The 22,272-nt window shown below is 30.9% G+C and overlaps 1 protein-coding gene across 1 annotated transcript; it reads right to left on the bottom strand.

The window, feature by feature from the left end:
- Positions 1-3,919: 3,919 nt before the first annotated feature.
- On the bottom strand, positions 3,920-22,019 carry LOC137931848 (uncharacterized). Its single transcript, XM_068775359.1, has 6 exons — positions 21,915-22,019; positions 21,358-21,518; positions 20,634-20,805; positions 19,510-19,741; positions 17,514-17,666; positions 3,920-4,647 (listed from the first exon to the last, which is right to left on the bottom strand). The coding sequence occupies exons 1-6, from the start codon at positions 22,017-22,019 to the stop codon at positions 3,920-3,922; spliced, it is 1,551 nt and encodes a 516-aa protein (XP_068631460.1).
- Positions 22,020-22,272: the final 253 nt, after the last annotated feature.

The following is a 22,272-nucleotide window of genomic DNA, read 5'->3' as shown; positions in this document are numbered from 1 at the left end:
CCTCCGCTATTGAGTACATCTCCTTGCACCCTTATCTGGTTGGGGACAGGGGATATTAGTTTATTTATATTTTTTTTATTTCCATTCTTTTGTTTTATTCGTCACGATACCTATCTTGCTACTCTTTCATTCAACAACTCGATCTATTGTTCTCTTCCACTCTAATTACGTTTCATCCATCTTCAATCACTGCAGTTAGGTCTATTTACAATTTGCAACACCTAAGATTTCTTATTTTGACTTTTCTCTTACATTTATGTATCACAGTTCTTTTATTTTTATCTCAGTTACAACTTTATTTTTATTTAGATCTAAATTGTTCCTTACTACATTTTACTTCTAATTTACATTTTATTATTACATGTTTGTGTAAAACCATGTTGGTAGGAGTAAATACCAACTTAAAGGCAGCAAGGTGGACATATGACTATGCTAAGGTGTTTGGAAGATGTGGGATGCATGCCGCTTCCTGCCGATCCTATTGGATTTCCAATAGGATTGGTTCTATGGGAGATGCCTATATCCCGCAGGGGATGTCTTACTGCTAAATGATGATGATAAAGATGTACCAATGCTCCCACTTTCCAAACTAAGCCTTCTGTCATAGAGAACGTTCGAACAAAGGGCTTACAGTTCGGTAGATGTCTTTGATCAACCAATACATATTGCTTTAAACAACGGCTGGCCTTGAGGAACGTCGCCGCAATGAACCGCAATGAATATTATTCCTGCGGTTTATAAATAGCAAAGTAATTTCGCAAATACATTCCCATTCGATGCATTCTTACTATCCGATATGGCCAAGTTATAAAACCTGGCTGTCAATATATAGGCTCAGGTTCACACTTTTGCATTTTTAATTTTTATTTATATATTTCAAGGAAACATGCGTCATTGAAATAAACTTAAAAATAGTAATAAATATATTCACAATGACTACACGTTCCCGCATATAGAAATTGTATCATATAGTAGATTTTTATTGTTGCAACATCGGATCTGACAAAGACTACTTGACGATATGACCGTTTGAAGTTGTTTTCTAGACAACATTACAAATTAATGTCGGATTTTCCTTAATTCATTTTACATGTGTCAGGCAATCGACTACTAGCGCCATCTATTGGCGCTGTCTGAAGTACCAGGGTTCCATCATTTATGTATATATAACGTTATTTTATGTATTTAAATCTATCTATAAATATTAACTGCTGTCGATTGGCGTATGATTACAAAAATATTGTTTAGAAAAGAAAAATAAGTATCGTAAATTAGCGTTTTACATATTCGAAAGTATACTTGGACAATAGAAGCGTGCATCTCTTTCTATCTGGAATCGAACCTGTGTTAGGCAGTCGCAGTTAACAGCCTTTTACCACCTGGTTACTTTAACAAATTCATATTGTCGATAAAATAATATAAAACTGCATTTCTTTGTAATTAAACTAGACAAGTTTTTTTTTCAGTAACTAGATATAAATATGCGCCTGTGAAAAAATATTTGCAAATTAATACGATGTAAACTAAGTGCGAAGTGATATTATTTTCTATGAAATCAGACATTTTCATATGTATAGTTCATGAAAATCGTAAGCGAACCAGTCTGTTTCATAAAAATTCTTTATTTAATACAATAGAATATAAAGATATAAATATAATAGATTCATAGAGAAATTTTACTATTTATAAGTCTTGAACTGTTAACATTATAGATAGAATATATATGGGAGAAATATTCTCAGAAATCTTATAATGAATGTTGTTGTCGTTAACAAAGTTTTATTAAGTATAACAAAGTTCAAATAAAACACTGTATCGGGTAATTTTCGGGCTAACAGCATTACAATTTTTTGAGAGATTCGTAAGTTTTAGCGGTTTAAGCGACAACATTCCGTCCTTTTTGAGTTGATATTTATTCCCAGCAACAATGTTTTTCAAATATTCGTCTATAACTGTATTTATTAATGGAAGGTATTTCATCATTATTATCATTTTAATTGTCTGACGTCCACAGCTGGACATGGACTTCCCATATATTTCCAACAGGACCAGAAGAAAGCGGGCTGCTTCTAACTTCTTTCAACAACCTTAACAAATTTACCGGAGATAATAAATAGTTAAAATATATTTTGGATAGGTAAGGAATAAAACAATTGTATAACCCTCATAATTTATTTACAAATTCGTTCAGTTCTTATCAATTAACAAGATATAAATAATTTGTTGAGCCTTTTATGTACAATGTTGTGATCAATAATTGTTTTTCACTTTCGGAGTCGAATTTCTTAAATATTTAATTCACATTTTGAATTTTCGCCAAAAAATTTAACAACTTTTAATATTTTCTCATAATAATCAAAATTATTATTAGAAAATATATGAATGTAGTTGCAATATTTATTAAAAAAAAAAAGTTTTGAAAGCAGTGCAATAAATACGTTCTTTTTTAAAATTTATGCATCTCATTATATCTTACTTCTATAATTACAAACATATTTTTCTCCCGCTGTTATTATAAAATATAATACAATTTGAATTGTAAATGATATTTTTAAATTATCATTTATAATTTGTTATTACGCGTAATAGTGTTGCAATTGTTCTGCACCCAGCGATGCGCCGTAGAAGGGTACCTCTGAAATGTACAACAGACACATATTAATACAAATATACAACACATTGACATTTACAAACATAATTTATAATACAAGCGAGTAATATATAAACTTAAAATAATACAAGTGAAAAATAAGTATCAATAATCATAGAATTGTAGGTTATGTTAAAAAATATGTGACATATAATTTCTTTTTAAAGACATTTGTGTTAAATATTCAGCCAGTATATACACACATATATTACATTGATTTATTTGGAATCTGAAAAAAAAAAACTGAATAATTTTGGTTAACTTTTGTCTAGTAATAACATTTTAAGTAAAGCCTTTTTTCACAATTTTATCAAATCAACATCTGAATCTAGATAATAATGAATACAATAGATATTATATGAAATGTATTTATTTTTACTACTCATTAGAAATGAGAATTTTTAAAAATAAACTATAATAAAAATGCATAAAAGAATAATTATTTGTTTCTAATTTTTATCATTCAATTACGTACATTGATTTATAACTTATAACATGTATTATGTCAGTTTTAATATATCAATGAATTAAATAAACCTTAGAAATCTATTGGGCATGCTGAAAATGCGTTCAATCAAAAAAAAATTTTTTTTCGTAATTTAGGGAATAAATGTAATACAAATAAAAAAGTAACTCTTAATATACGTATTTACGAAATACCTTTATGTACACTTTATTTACAGACTTACCATACTCAAGCAATAAAATATTTACATAAGAAGAGAAATTTGTGTAACAGTATAGAGAGGTGATAAAAAATATAAAAGACGTGAAACAAAAGAAATAAACGGAGATGTAACTGAAGAAAAAGAAAAGAAGTCGTGAAAAGTAAAGATTAGTCGGTACGTTTTCAGTCGTTTTGTCGTGTTAGTTGGACCATGTAGTTTGTAGAAGACGGAATAATTACATAACAAACAGTTTAAAACAAATTTTGCGAAGTGATGAACTTTTAACAGTTTAAACTTTTTAGACAATGAATTTAAGTAAAAGTTTTAGAAACTGGTATATGTGATCTGTACATAGAAACATTGTTCATACAAATTATAGTTTTTTTCGAAGTACTTACTTCAACTTTTTTTCTATATAGAAACATCTTTTTTTTCTCTTTTGAATTTAGTCAGTGCAATTATGATTAATTTTTTCCTTTTATCTAATTAATTATTGCTAATAAATACACTACAAAAAGTTAGTTGTACGTGATGTGATACTTCTACAAAATACAGGTGTCGTCATAGTCGTTAACATACCTAAAGTATTAGTCAGTCGTGTTCAAACTTGAACGATCTTGTTTCCGCGTAGGAAGAATCTCACGTCTTTTCTTCTGTTAGCGGTGCTTTCAGTCGCAGTCGTGCTTCCAGCGGTCGTCGTGGTAGTAGTCGCTTGTGTAGTCGTTGGATCGTCGTCAGGGAGTAGCTCGGCGGGAAGCACGCCTATCTCATTGTCTGACGTCGGAGTGGGCAGGAAGGCGCGGCCTGTTTTTAGCATCTCTTCCAACCTCTCTTTGTTTAATTGAGGTTCGTCGTCTAGGGACCTCTGAACGTTACCGTTCATCAATGCCGCAAGTTTACTTAGATTATGATTTATCTTCTGGATTTTTGCCGGTGTCAAGCCTTCCTTCTTGTGAAGTGCTGGGACAATAGAATGTTTGGATGCAGCGTAATTGAAAGGCGGATGAGGATTTCTTGGATCGTAGTCTATGTAAGCGTCTGTGGCGACTGGTTCGCCGTACGAGTCCAGAGCACCCCATGACATGGGTTTGAAGTTGGGGATTGGCGGTGGAGGTGGGGCTAGATGTGGTGCCGTGTGCTCTGCTGTGTTGGTAGCAGCAGGCGAGAAAACATCTTTAACAGCCGTGAATACTGTATTAAGTATCGACGGTGGTGGTTCTAAAGGTGTGTGTCCAACTGAGGCTGTTTGGTGGGACTCTCCGTGGACGGCGTCACCCAGGGGCGTCAGTATAACCAGGCCAGCGTGCACTCCGCTTAGCTTCCCGCGTCCTGTCTCAAACAACTCAGGTCTTAATGTAAGGTTCGTCATTAGTTACGTCAAAGAGTTTCTGAAGTAACGGTGGCCTGTTTCCTGTTTTCTGATTCAAGAACATCGCTTAGCGCTTTGACCCTCTTTGTAAGTGAAAGAAGTTTCCCCTTGTTATATTTTGATTCGTATAGGTACTGCGTTACATAAGAGTTTTATGCTTAAGCTAATACTCTTTTTAATGGTATATAATCTTAAGTTTTTAACCTATTATAAAATACAGTCTTCTCTTACAAAGAAGCCAATTATATAATTTTTAAAACCTGTCTATTAATTACAATTAATCACTTATTATTAACCAATTAATTAAAATACTACTTTCTCTCTCTCTTTCTTTCTCTAAAGGTATTTCTTGAAAGACATTTTAGATCGATATGTGTATGTGAGCAGTACCGACCCTGTTTAGAACCCTTCATGTTCAATATACTAACAATCTGACTAAACATTATAATAGCTTAAAAGTAGTTTTTATGGTAAGTTACCTGGAAAGCTTTGGTAGCATTTATATACTCCACCAGCTTTTTTTATTTATACTAATTTATATCGGTAGGGTGCTTTACATACGGGATTTCCGCTATTTGATACGGATTTTTCCTCTCCCAGCTGCGAGTTATTCTTTTTTCTATTTCTCAGTATTATTTATATATATATATATATATACATACATATATATATATATATATATATATATATATATATATATATATTTATATTAAATAAATATTATTTATCATATTACTGTCTTATATATATTTCTTGAATTTTACTTGAAGTTGCCCAAGCGCTACAGTCTGTTCAGCATCAATATAATTTTCCCGACCAGCTCACGTGGTTATATTGCATTTGAATTTGGAACAGTATCTGAGTAGGTGTTGAAAGGTCTGCACTGGAAAAGCCGGAGCACGGCGGACACTTATTCAAGACTACATTTTAAATAGCAAAGTTCGTGCGCTTTCTCGGAAGCCTGGAAAAGCATATTTTATTTATTACGGTTCAGAGTGGCCGCCGAACTCTAAGTCCTTTTTGAAGGACCCTCCGTTGAGAAAATTAGCGCAAGGGCCACTAAAAAACTGCGCGTTTAGACAATAGTCTCTAATTGTAAAGATTTGTGACACAATGTAAATCTTCCACTTCGTCCGTCTTTTCCTATGTGTGAAGGCTGTTTTGTAATAGTCAAGCAGTTCAAGATGCATGAGTTGTAAATTTGTTAAATACACTTTTCATTCACTTTTGCCACTTGTGATATCTTTGAATAATAATCTTTTTCCGTTAAGCATTATAATTCATTGTGATTTGTACACACTTAAGTTATGCATCGTTAAATGTAAGTTTTTATGTAAAAACGTGATATAATAGCTGTAAACAGCTTCATAATATCATTTATAACTGTCGAAAGGCGGACCTTTCACGAGAGATTGTAGTTTTGTGTCAGGGTTGTCACTTTCCGAGATATTAATTCATTTTAATTAATATTTTTTAACATTTTTCATGGATGGCGAGTCTGATTAGTGAAGGTATTTTAAAATGCATTGCAAGAAGGTACCCTTAATCTGCACTGTTCCCGGTGTACCCCTCTCCTTATATCGTGATTTGTTTGGATAGCTCGACACTAGACCAATATGTCAATATTATACTTTTTACGATATTGAAAAAAGTAGTAAACAGTCCACACAGAACAGAAGGCCTCCAGAGCTTCACGGTTTTGGACATAACAGACCCGCGAGTACAACGAAGGTTGTTTACTCACAAGGTAGACAGACGACTTCTCTAAGATCAGAAGGTAACAACAGGTTCCTACCGTTCGTATTGGAAATCTATGGGAGAAGATTATCACCAGCTGTGGACGTGCTACAGCTAAAATGATGATTATGATGATGATTTTTTATAAGGTAGATATTAGTTAGACCAAGGATTCCCAAAGTGGTCTATATCGACCCATAGGGGTCTATGACAACCTGTAAGGGGTCTACGTCAGTTAAAAAAAAATTTTGGAGTCCATGAAATGAAAATGGGGGTCCACGATAGTGGATCTCAACACATACACTGATAGTACCTATTTACTTAACAGATACAAAAATTTATTATATATAAAAGTATAAATTAACACGTGTTTTAACTTCAAGTTTTTAACACTAAACTTCACTACAGTTAGAAATTTACAGGAAATCAATATGAGGTAAGTAGGGGGTCTACCCAACACGGAAAAACGTGGCAAGGGGTCTACGACACAAAAAAGTTTGGGGAACTCTGAGTTAGACGATCATATGTAATTTAAAAATAGTTATACATCAATATGTTTAAGAGTTATGATGCCAAAACAGGGCGTTGCTTCAAATAGTTTTGAGCACTACAATCTTCACTCTTAATATCTTTATTTAAAAAAAAAAAAACAACAGCTTTGCATGTAGTAGTTGGCAACCCTACGAAGGATGATATTATGCAATACTGCCAGACAGTTTGAATTGATTCTTTGAAATTTTGAAAATAATGAGATTTACGTGAACGGCTGAAAAAGTCTGTCGACAACAAGTGAACCGTGAGCATCGAATACGTCAAATTTCGACATAAATGCAATCTTTTCGAATAACCGAATTTTGATATTTTGTTACTATATTCATGTGGTTATAGATGTAAAAGATTTTAAGATGAGAATGTGTAGCTATTTTTCAGCTAAAATTTTTGATATTTTATATATTTCCAATCATCCTGTATATAGTGATCATTCAGAAGTATGTTATATCTGAATGCGACAGACTAGTTACATGAGGCAGTACAAATTTTGCAGGCGCAGATATTAGACAATAATTAGTTTTAATACGTAGTAGTACGAATTCAACTTTTTCTTAATATGTTATTATTGCGGTATTTATTGTTTCTTAAACCATACCGTTGTAAATACGCTAAACATTGACGTCTTTAAAGCTTTTACACCAATAACCCAGCTTATATTGTATTTATACTATATTTAAAAAAAAAAAACAAAACTCGTGATGAACGATTTAGTTTTGTTACAAAAAATTGTTAGAATTTAACATCTTCACTATCGCGTCCATTGCTTATCAAAGATACGTGGTTTCCATTCCAAAACTTTAAGACTCCAGAGGTTATCTGTTCTTCTATGTAGCTTGCACATTACTACTTCAATTGTGCACATATACAATAGATATATATGTATTATATACTCAATTCACACACAATTGCAGTCATATTACATTATCGTATTTGAATATCGTCACTCGGATGACATATGCACTCTCCCACAAGGTTTAAACAATATTGTATAGCATATAGAATTGTAAACATAATGGACATGAAACATATAATAATAGGTTTGGTAAAGTTACGAAACAAAGCACAGTAGCTTCAGTAACTTAAAATTGTGGGAAGGATCGAAATATGCGTGTGATTTAGGTCGATCATTGTGGGGACGTGGTAAATTTGTTACATCATTGAACCCATTACATACAAAGTTATTTTATCTGCAACAAATAATCTTATATAGCAAATTTTAAAATAACTGTAATTGTATATCATATATATGGTTTAGGTTTCAAATTAAAGTAAAAGGTAGAAAGAAACAAAAAAAAAAAACTTTCGTTAATAAAAGTTCCGAAAGAAAGTGATCATGTTTTAAGTTTGTTTCTTTTCTGTGCATTCTCTACGGAGTATCTTGTGACATTAATACAGACATTCTCATTAGTGTGACATCGTAATAAGGCTCTCACGAATGACGTAAAAGAAAATGGTAATTGTTATGAGATTTCACTGAATCATTTATTATAGATACTTAGCATCTTATAATAATGGTTACGTCATAATATAATAAGATCATTATGTTTCCTTTCCAAATCTTCTCGCCTCTGTTCTATGTTTCTTTTTTATCCGGCCCAAAATTATCTAGAAATTTCTGTCAGGAACGAACCGCGGATTTACGGCGCACTAGTGTTTTTTTTTTTCACTAATGTGCAATTAGCTTGGCTAACTGAGTCTATGATATTTTAAGCGGCTCCTGTAATGTTTGATGGTAATCAAATTTTGAACGCGCTCCGGAATGTTTGACGGTAGACAAATTTTGAATGCAGTCTGGTATATTTGATGGTAGCCAAATTTTAAAGGTAGTCTGGAATATTTGATAGTAGTCAATTTTTAAACGCGGCGTGGAATATTTTACGGTAGTCAAACTTTGGACGCGAAAAGTTTGATGGTAGCCAGATTTTGAAAAAGTTGCTGAATATTTGATAGTAGTCAAATTTTGAAAGCCTTGCGGAATATTTGATGGATTTCGCATTATGAAATACTAAAATTTGACAGTGTTACAACATGACGATGTTCCAATTAATATTAAATATAATGTTTACATTTTATGCTTTTACATAGGCAAGCATTTTATTTACAGTCTTTATTATTATACAAGCCTTTTTTTAGAGAGGATACAGGCGTACAGGGATCTATCTCGCAGAAACAATAGATAGGTGTCACATAGATTTCGTATTTATAGTTCTCAAATATGCTTCTTAAAAGAAAAGATCAACGTTTGCCGCACGCAAACTAACAAATAGTCAAATGGCAGTAATTTTGACCTCTCTTTGTAATTTATAACTGCACGTAATTCTTAAAAAAACATCAATAGATTTAAAGTATACATAAAACTAGGTATTAAAAATTTCTCACAGTAGAACAATGTATTTTAAAGTGTGCGTGTTCGTATAGAGTAAGCATTCTTTCACCAGACAATGATCTTCTTTCCCGTATTCACGGTTACTTCAATATAATGACAATAATCTTTCACTGTATTTACGAGCGGGCAAGTATTCTATCTAATGTGTTGAAAGTGATTGCATATATCGAGTCTGCCAAAAATATTTTGAAATGCGTACTACAAAATAAAATTATCTTTTATCATTCATGAATGACTAATGTTAATGATAATAAACTAGTTTATAAAATGATATTGAATAAACTATTAAAAAAAAATTGTAATTATTAAATTTAAGTTACCATATTATAAAAGAAGTTGTTAAATCTTTTATGATAATATATATATATATATATATATATATATAAATATATATATAGAAAATAATGATTATGTCTACATATATTATATAAAAATATCTTTCTTTTTCCTAGCCATAACGTTAAAACGATTTTATCAATTTTATTCTTATTTTTGTATTAGATTTCCTTATAATTTATCAAAGTTTAATATTTGTAGAAGATCGTAATAAAAAAAAAAGATGGCGCAGTAACTCAAAGAATTCGATAATAATTTGATTCTTTCCGTATCATAGTTCGCTTTCACTAGTTTATACTCTCGTTAAAAGTGCGTCAGTCAGTAAGAAAAAAAAATATATCTATATATACATAAACACATACGTATTTATATATATGTATATATATGTGTGTGTGTGTATATATATATATATTAAATGCGAATGAAAGTGACAAATACTCCTATCGTTCATTTGATGTAACTTCCAGACATAAGAAACTATTCTTGATTCACGTAATTACTTTCATAATGTAACTGAAACTGGGAAGCTTAGACCGCATCTATCTAGGACATTGTGAGACCACAATATATATACAAAAGGGCGTATGGTTACGAAAGTCTCTTCCGTCTGACGTAATGCTTAGACAAACCGCACCCATAACTCACAATGCATTCACTCACTTGGATTGTGAGATAATTTCATTCGACATGAATTTTTAATTGCTATATTATTTACATCACTATTAATAGACTGTTTACTTATATTTCAATAAACAATTACTATTATTATTGAATTATATTTAATAAAGTAATAAAGAAAATATTCTGTAATAAAGAAAATTTACTTTCGATACACTACGTATTTATTTTTTAATTGATACAAATATGGTACATTTAAGTTATATTTCATAGATATAATGTAATAAAACAGTCTATTAAAACAAAGAGACAATATAAAATTTAAAAATCAGTATAGCACGTTCCTACAAAACTTTACACAGCGCATTATTGAAAAATGACATATTTCGTACAAATAAAGTGCTGTCAATTTGTATCTAAACTATCTATCTCAAGTATCTTATCTTATTGGTTACTATAGTAAAATCTAATAATGTGTTTAGACGGACGCAAAATTTCACTGTACATCTGTTGTGAACAATACAGACGCATCCTCTTAATTTAACCTTTATTATTTATTTTTGTCACACGAACATACTTTTGTTCTAATTATTATTTAATGTAAAACCTGTTATACAACTAATAATTAATGTTACAGATCATGATATGGAAATAATGTCTAAATTTATTATTAATGATAAACCTTAAAAGCTGATAAGACAAATAATAAAGAACTCATGGTTGTTACTTACGCAAATATTAACCGTGTTATTTACACATCATGGAATTTTTTTAGAGCTCTTGATGTCCTTTACATCTGTACCTTTCACTTACTTATAAAATTGCGAATAAGCTATTTTGTTAATTGCTCCATTGCATTAAACAGATTTGTTACTTTCATAATACTTAAGATCAAATCAACAAACAACATATGTCGTACCTACGTCACTATTAAACTTGTCTAAATAATATAGCATTTATTGTATAGCATAATAATATAACATATATGGTTATATAAGTATGCCCAAAATATTATATCTTTATTCGATCACGTGTTGAACATCATGCTAATGACGCGGTTAATTCGAAATTTAAATATTTAGGCAATCCGTTACAATTTCGTGATTCTTAGTAAAATTCGCAAAATAGGAAATGTTTTGCAATTGATTTTTTTTTAGTTCACATATAAGGTAACCCAGTTTTTTTATCATCGATTCATTAATCATTCTAATTATAAATAATGGTAGAAATTTTGTAATTGTATAATTTGTTTGGTAATCTCTTTAATTTGAAATATTTTGAAATTACAATCTAAAACTTTAAGGGGTGTCGGGTTTTTCGTGTTATAAGGGGAAAGGCCGAGTGCGGTTGTCGGGGCTGACGACCCGCGTAGCAGGTTTAAAGAGTCTTCCTTATAATACATCGCGTTCACCTTCACCGACTCTGGTCTTATATATTCCTAATATATCATTATGAAGGAGTCTACTACTTTCCCTAATTAACTAAAAATTATAATGATCATATTAATGCTGTTGTAGAAGTTATAGAAATGAGCTAATTTACATTATTGACAGGTTTGAATCCGTCAGCACGTTATAGAGACATTGCTATTTTTCTCTCACTGTCTAAAGTCTAAAATTAGTAAATAAATCTGATAATGATTTAATGTCTTTTAATGTATGATTATAAGAGAAGTGAAGTAAATCTTTGAAGGTATTATTAACCTTGGAAACACATTATCTTCATTTGAATTGATCTCTAAAATAACTGTAATAGTGACCGTTTACCGAAATATGCAGTGTTGGTGACCCGTGTGTGAATGATAAAAATTCTGATAAAATCGATTTCGCAAATAAATAAATTATCATTAAAAAATCGATATTGGTTTTCCCCTGGTCGAAATATCACGCGTTTACGTAACACGACATATCGATACGACGCGGACGTAGTGGATAAAGTGAATCGCCGGGGTCGCTGACACACTGCACTTTCACTTTAGGGAGCTCACACTACATCCTCGAAAGCGCCACGATATTTGCTATAAATTGACAACTATTGCAATCAACAAAATTATAAATTTATTAATGCACGTTAGACAAATCTTACTGTACAGAAAAAAATAAATTTCTGATGCATCTTATGACACCGATGTAATATTAAAACATTCAAATCAAAAATTCGTCTCTAAATTATAGAAAGTAGTTTCAAAATTAAAACATATTAATGAGACGAGTAATATCAGCGAAAGTGAAAATTATATGGGTGTTGCATGTGGAATTGACAATAAACTAAAATGATGATTCGAAATTTAAATTAAAATGTGGTTTTATAATCTACATCTTACAAATTCGAGATCTTATATTTACTTTTAACTTAACCATATAATGGAAATTAAATAAAAAAGCATTATTTTTTTTTTTCAACAAAATATAAAAAAAGTTTCACTTCTATGGTTTAAATACAAAATAGAAGTGCGTCGATACCTATTCAAATTTATTGCATCGTGTCCTTTTATGACGACAAGTTTCACCAATATATGAATATATCTGTATGAAAGAGAAAGCGTATGTATAGGCAAAGATAGTGAACAGCCAAGTATGACTAAAGAATTAGAATCTATTGATGTGAACGATCAGTATAGATATTAAGAAGTAGATATAAAGAATCTGTGTATATTTTATTTACAATTATAATTCACGAGGAGTCTGACTAGAAGGATTTATAAAAATATTCGGTAGTAAGAAAATTTGAAATAAAGCTTTGTATTTCACAGCTGTTGCGATAAGTTTCGCAAGATATTCAATCTGTTGTTGTCTTTCTTACCACAGTGAATCTATTAAATCGTAATAACTATACAATAATTCCGGGGATGGCATTGGCATAGGCTCCGGTATTTCTTCATCTACTATAGACGACATCACGATTATTTCTGAAAATAAATTCGTTGAAACTTTTTTTCGACGATGAAAAAATTTGTGAAAAACCAGTAGGTATTTATATAAATTGCTGATTTAACAATTGAAATTACTAAAGGTTTTATAGAAGATAAAAGAAATTTGATTGTGAATATTACTCATAACAATTTTACAAAACGCTACATTTATAAGATTACATTTGCGACCAAAAAGGTGCTAAATATCTATGTATATAAAAATGAATGCCTATTGCCCTAGATCACGCCATGACATGACGACTGTACTGACATAATTCATCTTTTTTATATTTTTCCTTATATTATAAATAAGTTTAGAATTCAGAAAACTGTATAAAAAATATCTTGAAATTTTTCTGAATATATAATGTTATAACTATTAAAGCAACATTTGAAATCTCGCTTTGGACTTCGCGCCTTTGACAGTTCATGTTAAATATTCCATCAAAAATCTGTAATTTATATATTGTCGTAAATAGAATAAATTATATGTTACCTTACTCTTTCAGGAGGCAATTAATATTGGTTGTTTAAAATACCATTTTACATGTCCTGACAGACTGAGTGTACTGTCAGAAATTATTAATCTGTTGCATTCCAATAAAGATCGATTGATGTACCATACGATCACTTTATTAAATAATAAAATGTTAAATAAATAAATTTATTTTATGATCTTTATATAACTATAGCAGACTAGACGTTCTTGAGTTACAAATTTTTTACTACATAAACCTTATGTCTATATATATGTTTTGGTATTATTATTGAAAATATCGTAAATGAACGTTCAAGACAAGTTCTATTGGATCATTGTTGTAGTAACAGTGGTAGCACAGTGGTGGTGAACTGAGACTTTGAATTTTATGTCGCGGGCTCGATACCCGGGGCATAATCATATATAATTCACTCTTTGTGCATTATTTATATAGAATTGACACAGCTCACAAACAAGTTTCAAGAGGATGTGCAACAGTGTCCCTTGCTTACCATAATACCAAACTGCGATTGCCAACCCATCTACCCAGCGTGGCGATTATAGTATATACCCTTATAGATATCTTGGATAAGCCTTAAGTCTTGTGCCAGTGGGCGTTTATGAGTCGAAACTACTTCTAATAAAAATTTCAAAGTGAAATACAATCAATTATTCAGGGATACATATGTCCCAAATTTTTCTAAATAGTGCCTCAAAAAACCAACACGCTGTATAAGCGTCTCTCAGATACCCAATCACCCACTACATCACGTTAATGCTATACAAAAATAAATAGGATAGTACCTATTGTTGCAAAACAGGTAAATCCAAGATTCTCACAGATTAAATTAATTTTCTTTAATTTGATGTAATTTAGTTAATTGTAAAATTATTTCGATTATTATTGGTATAATTTGTAATCTGGGTGAATGTGACAATTTTGTGAACAAACTTATATGGCGCAACACTTAATTTGTTTTTTATGTTTGCGATGGTTAAATAAAAAAAATTAAATCGAAAAAAATATTAAAATGTAAATATGTATATGCAAACGTTTCGTAATTGTACATTGAATACGTTTTAGGATTTTAATGTCGTAATATCTAAAGGTCCTTATTTAAACTCCTATGCACTGCATTATGAGTTAACATAGCAAAGATGTTTATAGCCTCAGTCGTCAACAATTCATTTAGGACAACACATTGAATGTCCCATTGCAACACCATCCTGACACCCATAAAATTATTTTACGGCTTATGTTTCAATGGATTTCGCAAATTTTCAAACTAGGTTCATATCTATTCATTAGAACATATTTTTAATAAGGATTTATGTTTCAAAATTTTTTATTATTTAATTAATAACTATGGTTTTTCCTTTTTTGATTGTGATACATAATCTTTTCGCAAATTACTATTAATATTTGAATATATGTAATATCTATTTACATTTTCTGTTTTGATCTTAATTTGTACGTAATTATTTTAAATTATATCCCCTAATTCAGTATTAATCTAAAAATAAATGTAAATCATTTCTATATCATCGATTAAGAATTTTTTTTATAGATTTTCATTAAAAGCACTTGGAAGATCTCTATTGAGGGACAAATAAATAATCTGCAAGAAAACATTCTTTTTTCTCATACAAACCACAGATTAAATTAAAACAACTATTCTTAGTTGCAAAATATTTAGTGGCAAAAAGTTTGGATGTACGAAAGAAAAAATATCGTATACCATAAAATATTATTACAATGATAAAATAATATATAATAGAATATTTATTTTCGTGAGTAATTATTATTTATTACTAAAATATTCAATAAATAAAGGGAATATTCCAAAATATATTTTATTTATTTATATCTTTATTTTAAAATGTGACAAGCAAATAACGTATGACAGTACAAAGTTTGTCTGAATTGCCAGTTCTCCTTTTATAAGTTACACTTATATGACTGGTATTTTGATAAATAATATTTCTAGACCGTGTTATGAACAATACGAATCTAAAACGCTATAGATGTTTCAATATGAATATTTCTTCTTAATTACAATAATAATTTCTGATTTTATCTTAACGTTTCCAAAAGCGTTACGAAAGAAAAATTCGTCTTTGTTTCAGGGAACAAGTGAAATTGCCTTACGTAACATTTCCTTTCAAAAGTATTTCATCCGTGAAAATAATCTCTTAAATATTATATTAGATACATTTAACTATTAAATTATAATGTAAATTATATTCTTGAATATTTTGCAGCTTAGGTGAAATTTTTAATTATATTACTATATACTATATTAAGATATAAAGTTCTGTCTATTCATCAATCATTTTTATATATCTTTTCCTTTGTTTTATAACACTCTTGGTTTAATTTCATAATTATTATCCCATAATATGAATTAATTATATTAATCGTTACAGTAAAATCTTAGCTAAAAAGCTATTTAAAATCATATTCATGTCATTTCGTAATGGAATTTCAAATGATTAATTTAGAATTAATTTTTTGAAATTCGAATTTCTTCTATGTAAAGCTACGAAGTTGTCATTGTCAAGAACAAAAGAGTTTCTACATGTTTTTAAACTTTTCCAAATTTGTAATTCATATGTTACGATTTTCGTTGTTAATGTATTATTCAAATTTTCTTTCACGTCTTTTATACAATGAGTATTTAGTATTCATTTAGAAAACAAAATCTTTAGTATTCATTATTAGTGTTACAACAATTTTTTTGTTGCAGTGTTCCACTGTAATACTTTTATTTGGACTCATTTACATGATTACGAAATGATTATGTAATATGGACGAAAACATGTTTTTTTTAGGTTATGTCACCGTTTTGAGACATCCAACTACATTTGTATTAATTGAAGAAAATATTGTTTCAGATTTTTCTTTCTATAAAATACTATATATAAACTTTCTGTAAATAAAATATCCTTTAATTTCTTAATTCTTTCTTCGACACCATCTTACTTTGTTGGAATAAAAATTCTTCCTATTTTGTAACTTACAAATATTTTTGAAAACATGAGCAATCAACTTTTTAAAGTTATACTACCTTAGATTATCTGTGGTCGATCTGAAGAAACAAATTTTTTTTGTTTATTCATATTATTTTCGTCTATGTACCATTTATAATGATGTTTTATTCTGCTTGCTGATATTAGATTGGCTATGAGTAGAATGAGAGAGGAACTCAATTTGATAGTAATTAGAATCAAATAAGCAATGTTATTCATTAATTTAACACTACGAGGGTGTAAAACGCAGTCTGAGAAGAGCCCACAACAAACTCAGTCGGTTTCTTTTGTGATCACTTTTGATGATATCTTTTATATAGTAATTAGAGCAATTTATTCCATAGCTATACTACCATTTAAAATAAAAAAATATATAAAATAAATTTAAAAATTATTGTAGTAGAATTTTCCCGAACGAACTTTTATTACATTAACTTTTTAAATCATTGCATGATATATTCTCGCGAATATATTATCTACAATTTTAGGTAAATTTTTTCCTGTTAAAAATAAGATATTTTCTCTTTACCTTCGCATTAATGAGGTTCTTTGATCACCTTATCCGCCAATTTTCAACCAATAAACAAGAAAATTTTAGTAAAAATATTGATTAATTTTCATTGAAGTCACGAGTTATTTAAAAAATTAAAAGATTGATGTTATGTCAATCAATCATTTTTTTAATAAATCTAAATTTCAATACTATGATATTTTTATCAATGTACTTCACTTTTAAAAAATCGGTTCGAGTGGTGTTAGTAGCGATGTGATAGCTTACCGTCTATATGAGATGGGTATTTGTGAGCTGCAAAGCCTGTAGGCGCAGCGGGCGCTGTGTGCGAGTAATGCGCAGGCGCAGTTGGGGCGCCGTAAGCGCTGGGCGGCGCTCCGTACTCAATGTGGGCGGTTGGTGGCGGCCCGTACACATGAGCTGATGGAAAATCGCAATTTTAGTCACCATCTTCACTGTGATCTAGTGCGTTATGAATAAGATAGTTAAAAAGCCGGTAGATTCAGCGTTTGTCATCTCCCATTATATGAACTAACGACATTGTTAAGGTTGAAGAAGATCGCTTAATGCAGGCATCGTAAAACCAATCATTGTAGCGGTCTTTGGGGGAAGCTCATGCCTTGTGGCGGACGTCCATTGGCTGATATGATGATGATTTTGATGAAAGTCATAGATATTTAAATACTTAGTTGGTACTGGTGAATTTTTACACATTTTTCATTAATAATTGCCACGATAGCCATGTTCAAGATTTTTCTACGAGATCAAAGTATAAGATGAAGATGAAGTGGCAGTGAACAGTCCTCATAGCGCGAAAGATGGCCGTTGGAGAGTTGAGGCTCTGAAATGAAGACGGACCAGCAAGCGCTGCGTTGGACGTGCTACTCACAAGGTCGACAGACGACTTTGTTTACGCCAACAGTAAACGCTGGAGGCAGGTGGCTTCCAACCAGTCCTTCTTGAAATGTTTATTTATGTATATATATATATCAAGCCATTGACGTACTGTTCTGAACATGAAATGATAAATAATGTTATAATGTATTTTGTACTACACAAAATACATTATAACATTATTATTTTACTTTTTTTATTTTACTATTATTTAATCTTGCATAAACATTATCGTAAGGTAAAATGTAAATGTTTATGACTTTGTAAGTTATTAATTTAAAAATAAACAAATGTACGACGTTGAGAAATATCTGCAAAGTTAACATTTTAACGCATTATGTTCAAGTTTTATGACTCAGATGCCATTGATATGATCGTAAAGAGCATAGAAGACAAGAAGTATATGTGAATGAATTTTATGATTCTTTGAACCGATGTTAACGAGTTTTGAATATGTTATTTTTTTCTTTAAAAATGTAGATGTTATACTGCAGTCGAACAAATTAAATAAAATTGCATTACATTTTGCGAAGCAGAGTAGAGACAGAAATAAAATCGATATAAAAGATGTTACAGATTAATAAGGGTCCTAATAAAGGTTCCAATTTTGAATAATTAAATTTTTATGTTAATTAGTATGATTGAATTCATGTTTACTTTTATTTATTTTGTTCATTTTTTTGCAGTTTTCCTTTCTATCGTTGCCTGGAAATGATTGCCCGATGATCGTCTATTGTTACACAAACAATGTATAGCTGTAAACATTTCAGTTTTAATTTTCTTCAAACATATTGCCGCTCACACCGAATAAAATGACAGTCAAAACTGCAAATTATCAGGAGAGACGAAGAACTTAATATTAGTTATATCTCAAAATTAAAATTTTCATCACATAAGCAATGAAAGTATTTATAAGAACACATTTCTATCTATTCTTATCAAACGAAATAGAAGTGAAGTATTTACTTATGTCTTTTTATTCTTGTTTATTCAGAGAAAAAAAAGATAACTTTGCCTATCTCCGCCATTTTTAGAAAGAAAATTATGGAAAAAATTGACAAGGTGTATTGGAACTCGTAGATTGCAAATATTTAAAAAGCTGACAAATAAATCATCACTGCGGTTGTTATGTTATTCACTGGAGCGGCCATATATGAGTGGTGAAAAAAAAAAAGGTTTCTCTATATGTCTTTTAATCCATCTGTATGTCCGTCTATATATCAATTTATGTTTTTGTAAAATTATTATAAAAGAAGGATTTAGGGGCATTAAGGATCATAAATATCAGAGCGACAAAATATATACTTATGTAATAACTATTATAATTTGAGCATTATTCAATTGATCGTGAGTGGCTTGAAGTTCTTACCGGAAGGTCTTTTCTCACTCAATGCAGCTGAGCTAACAATCTTCTTTCCCAAGTTGCTGACAACGTCTCCTTTTCCGGATATCGCCTTGCCCAAACTAGCTGCCAACGCCCCGCCGCCCTTGATCAGCTGACCCTTCAGGATAGTCACTCCTCCAGTAATAGCCTTGACGGCTTGGAATAGAGTGTACAGGATAGACTTTTTCAAGCCCCAGTAGTCAACCTTTTCATCATGCTATAAAAAAACAAATCAAATCGAAGTAATAACAATAGTATTAATTTTTGTTTTCAAAAATAATAACGGTTTAGGAAGTTTATATTATGTAATATTACGATTTATCTACTAAAATACAAGTAAAACTTCACAGCGAGACTCAAACAAGGTGTTCAGACCTGTGTTATGGATTCCATGAGTACAAAATAACAGAAACGTTATAGGAAAATACACTAAAATAATGAAATTTTGCGAATTTATTATACTGGTTGATTTGTCTGCAAAAATAATAAATTTTAATACCTATTTTCAAACAGCCTGTATAAAAAGATCATATATCACTCTAAAATATATATATTTTTTGCAGCAGACCAATAACTTCTGACGATGCAAATCTGCAGGGATAGATAGTAAACAATAATTCATTTTAATATGTAGTAATAAAAACTTTGCTATAATTACGTTATTAATTATTTCTGAAATTGTTAATTTTTGAATATAGTGTAGCAGCAAATGAGCAATAAATTCAACCTTTTAAATCTTTCACACCTATCAATCATCATGTATAATAATAATTCACTCTATATTCATAACTTAATAATTTGGTGCTTGCGTGTGCATGTGTATGTATGTTATTGTGTGAATTAAATTTATATGTTTCCAATCAAGCAGTAAATTTTAATGTAAGTAAAGTAGAAAGCTAAACTCTATATGGGATCAATTCTTAAACAAAAAAAACTTAGATCAAAAGTTGTCGACACGGTTAAATTGGGAATTTTGAAATAGCGTATTTTAATTCTATTGGCATTAAGCCAAAAAAAATAATTTTAGGTTATATACAAAACAGACAGCCTCGATTTATAGATGATTTTTTTTTAATGAGGTATTAAAAATGAATGTTCAATATACTTACGGGCTCGTAAGAATACCCATGCTCGTTTCCGTGTCCTGACTTGCTGGATGCCGAGGCTATGAACGAAGTGGCACCAGCAGACGCCTGTCCTAGCAGTCCCAACTTGCTCTGGATACCAGCAGATGCCTTCGATGCAACATCAGACAAGGCTTGTGCAGAAGACCGTTTCGTCCTAACAGAAAATAAAACGTAAATAAGTAGTTTGATTCTTTAAGTTAGATTGGAATTTTTCAGTCAAAATGGCAACTTACTGACGATGTTAATACATCTATTACAATATCAAAATGATTTCAAAAATATTGCGTATATATTACAAAAATTAGCCCAAATAGCATAAGAATCGATTTAATTGCCTGACAAAATTTTTGTAATATAATCTAGATATCTAAATACATATTTTCCGAATGAGATGTTCACTTACGCAATTCTTAGTGCTACATAACAGAGCAATACATTATTCCTATTATGACAAGAGTAACCTACAAAATTATTTTATTTATTTAGAAATATAAATAGAGTATACAACAATATAAATATATGTAGCAAATCGAGTGATGAAGAGATTCGTAGTCGAGCGAAAGTAACTGTTTCAGACCAGCAGATTGGTTGGTTCAAGTGGCAGTGGACGGGCCACTTTGCGTTGAGATCAGAACGCCACTGGTGTCTTAAAGTTCTGGAGTGAAACATGGACCGAATGGATGAGATGATAACGTAGATGACACACCTCATGATCTCCTCAGCAGCCAGACCCTCTGCTAAGACTTCTAGTTGCTGTGGAGTCATTCTGCTGATGGCCGCCATATCTATGATGTCCAGCGTCAATGGTATGGGCTGGGGCGCTGGAGCCGCCATTGAAGTTGCCATACACACCATGCACAGCCAAACCTATAAAAATAACATGATGTTAACCAAAAGTTTATAATACCTTTTCTTCATCACCAATCCATAATAAATTTAGCAGCAAGACTTCTACTGCTGGACTTAGGTCTCCCATAAATTTCCTATAGAACCGGTTGATAACGACAAGCATCTAGCGTATCTAATAGATTCAGGCGTTGTTTTGCGAAAGTCCATCCTAAGTAAGAAAAGGACCAATATATAGCCATTTCCGCCATGCAGCAGTAGTCGTGCAATAAAGTGCACCGCCCGCCAGCCCGCTGATAAATGTGCATGCGGCAAACAATGCGAAATACACAACTACAACCGTTCAATCACTCAACACGTGCTTCATGCCTCCACAGGGCATCCCCAGGAGCAACGTTACACCGATTAGTGCCAAACACAGAGTTCCAAACATCTAGCGTCTTCCGATGACTTGGATGATGAAGGTGTTCCATCCATCTCACGTCTATCCAACTTGTGCGTGGATATCTCACGCTGTACCATCTGTTTTGCGCGTTATATGAGTAAGGATAAAGTTCATAAACTTTCAACTTAAGGTAATGAGAGATATCGAAGATTTTAATTCGACAACTCACCAGCCTTTCTTAATAGAACTTACCTAGATATACTGTTTTAAAATACATTTATATTTAGAATCTTAATGTAAGTAAAATGAAGTTGTAGCATTAAATCACCACAATGACTTGTGTATGAACACTGCGCAATGGTTGAACTTTCACAATTGACCCTTGCTTTT

Source organism: Battus philenor, unplaced genomic scaffold (genome assembly GCF_028537555.1).
Source record: "Battus philenor isolate CCGP_79_NKW_IND1 unplaced genomic scaffold, ilBatPhil1.0.hap1 SCAF_8, whole genome shotgun sequence".
NCBI lineage: Eukaryota > Metazoa > Arthropoda > Insecta > Lepidoptera > Papilionidae > Battus > Battus philenor.
Note: the sequence above shows the minus strand (reverse complement) of the source record. Positions and strands in the feature narration are given on the sequence as shown.

Excerpts from the sequence above, each read along its gene's own strand:
- LOC137931848 (XM_068775359.1), bottom strand. The coding sequence starts at position 22,019 with ATGGTACAGCGTGAGATATCCACGCACAAGTTGGATAGACGTGAGATG. Across the intron at positions 17,667-19,509 it reads GAGTGAGAAAAGACCTTCCG|CTCATGTGTACGGGCCGCCA; the intron begins GTAAGAACTTCA and ends ATTTTCCATCAG. Across the intron at positions 4,648-17,513 it reads ATACCCATCTCATATAGACG|GACGCGGGAAGCTAAGCGGA; the intron begins GTAAGCTATCAC and ends TGTTTGAGACAG.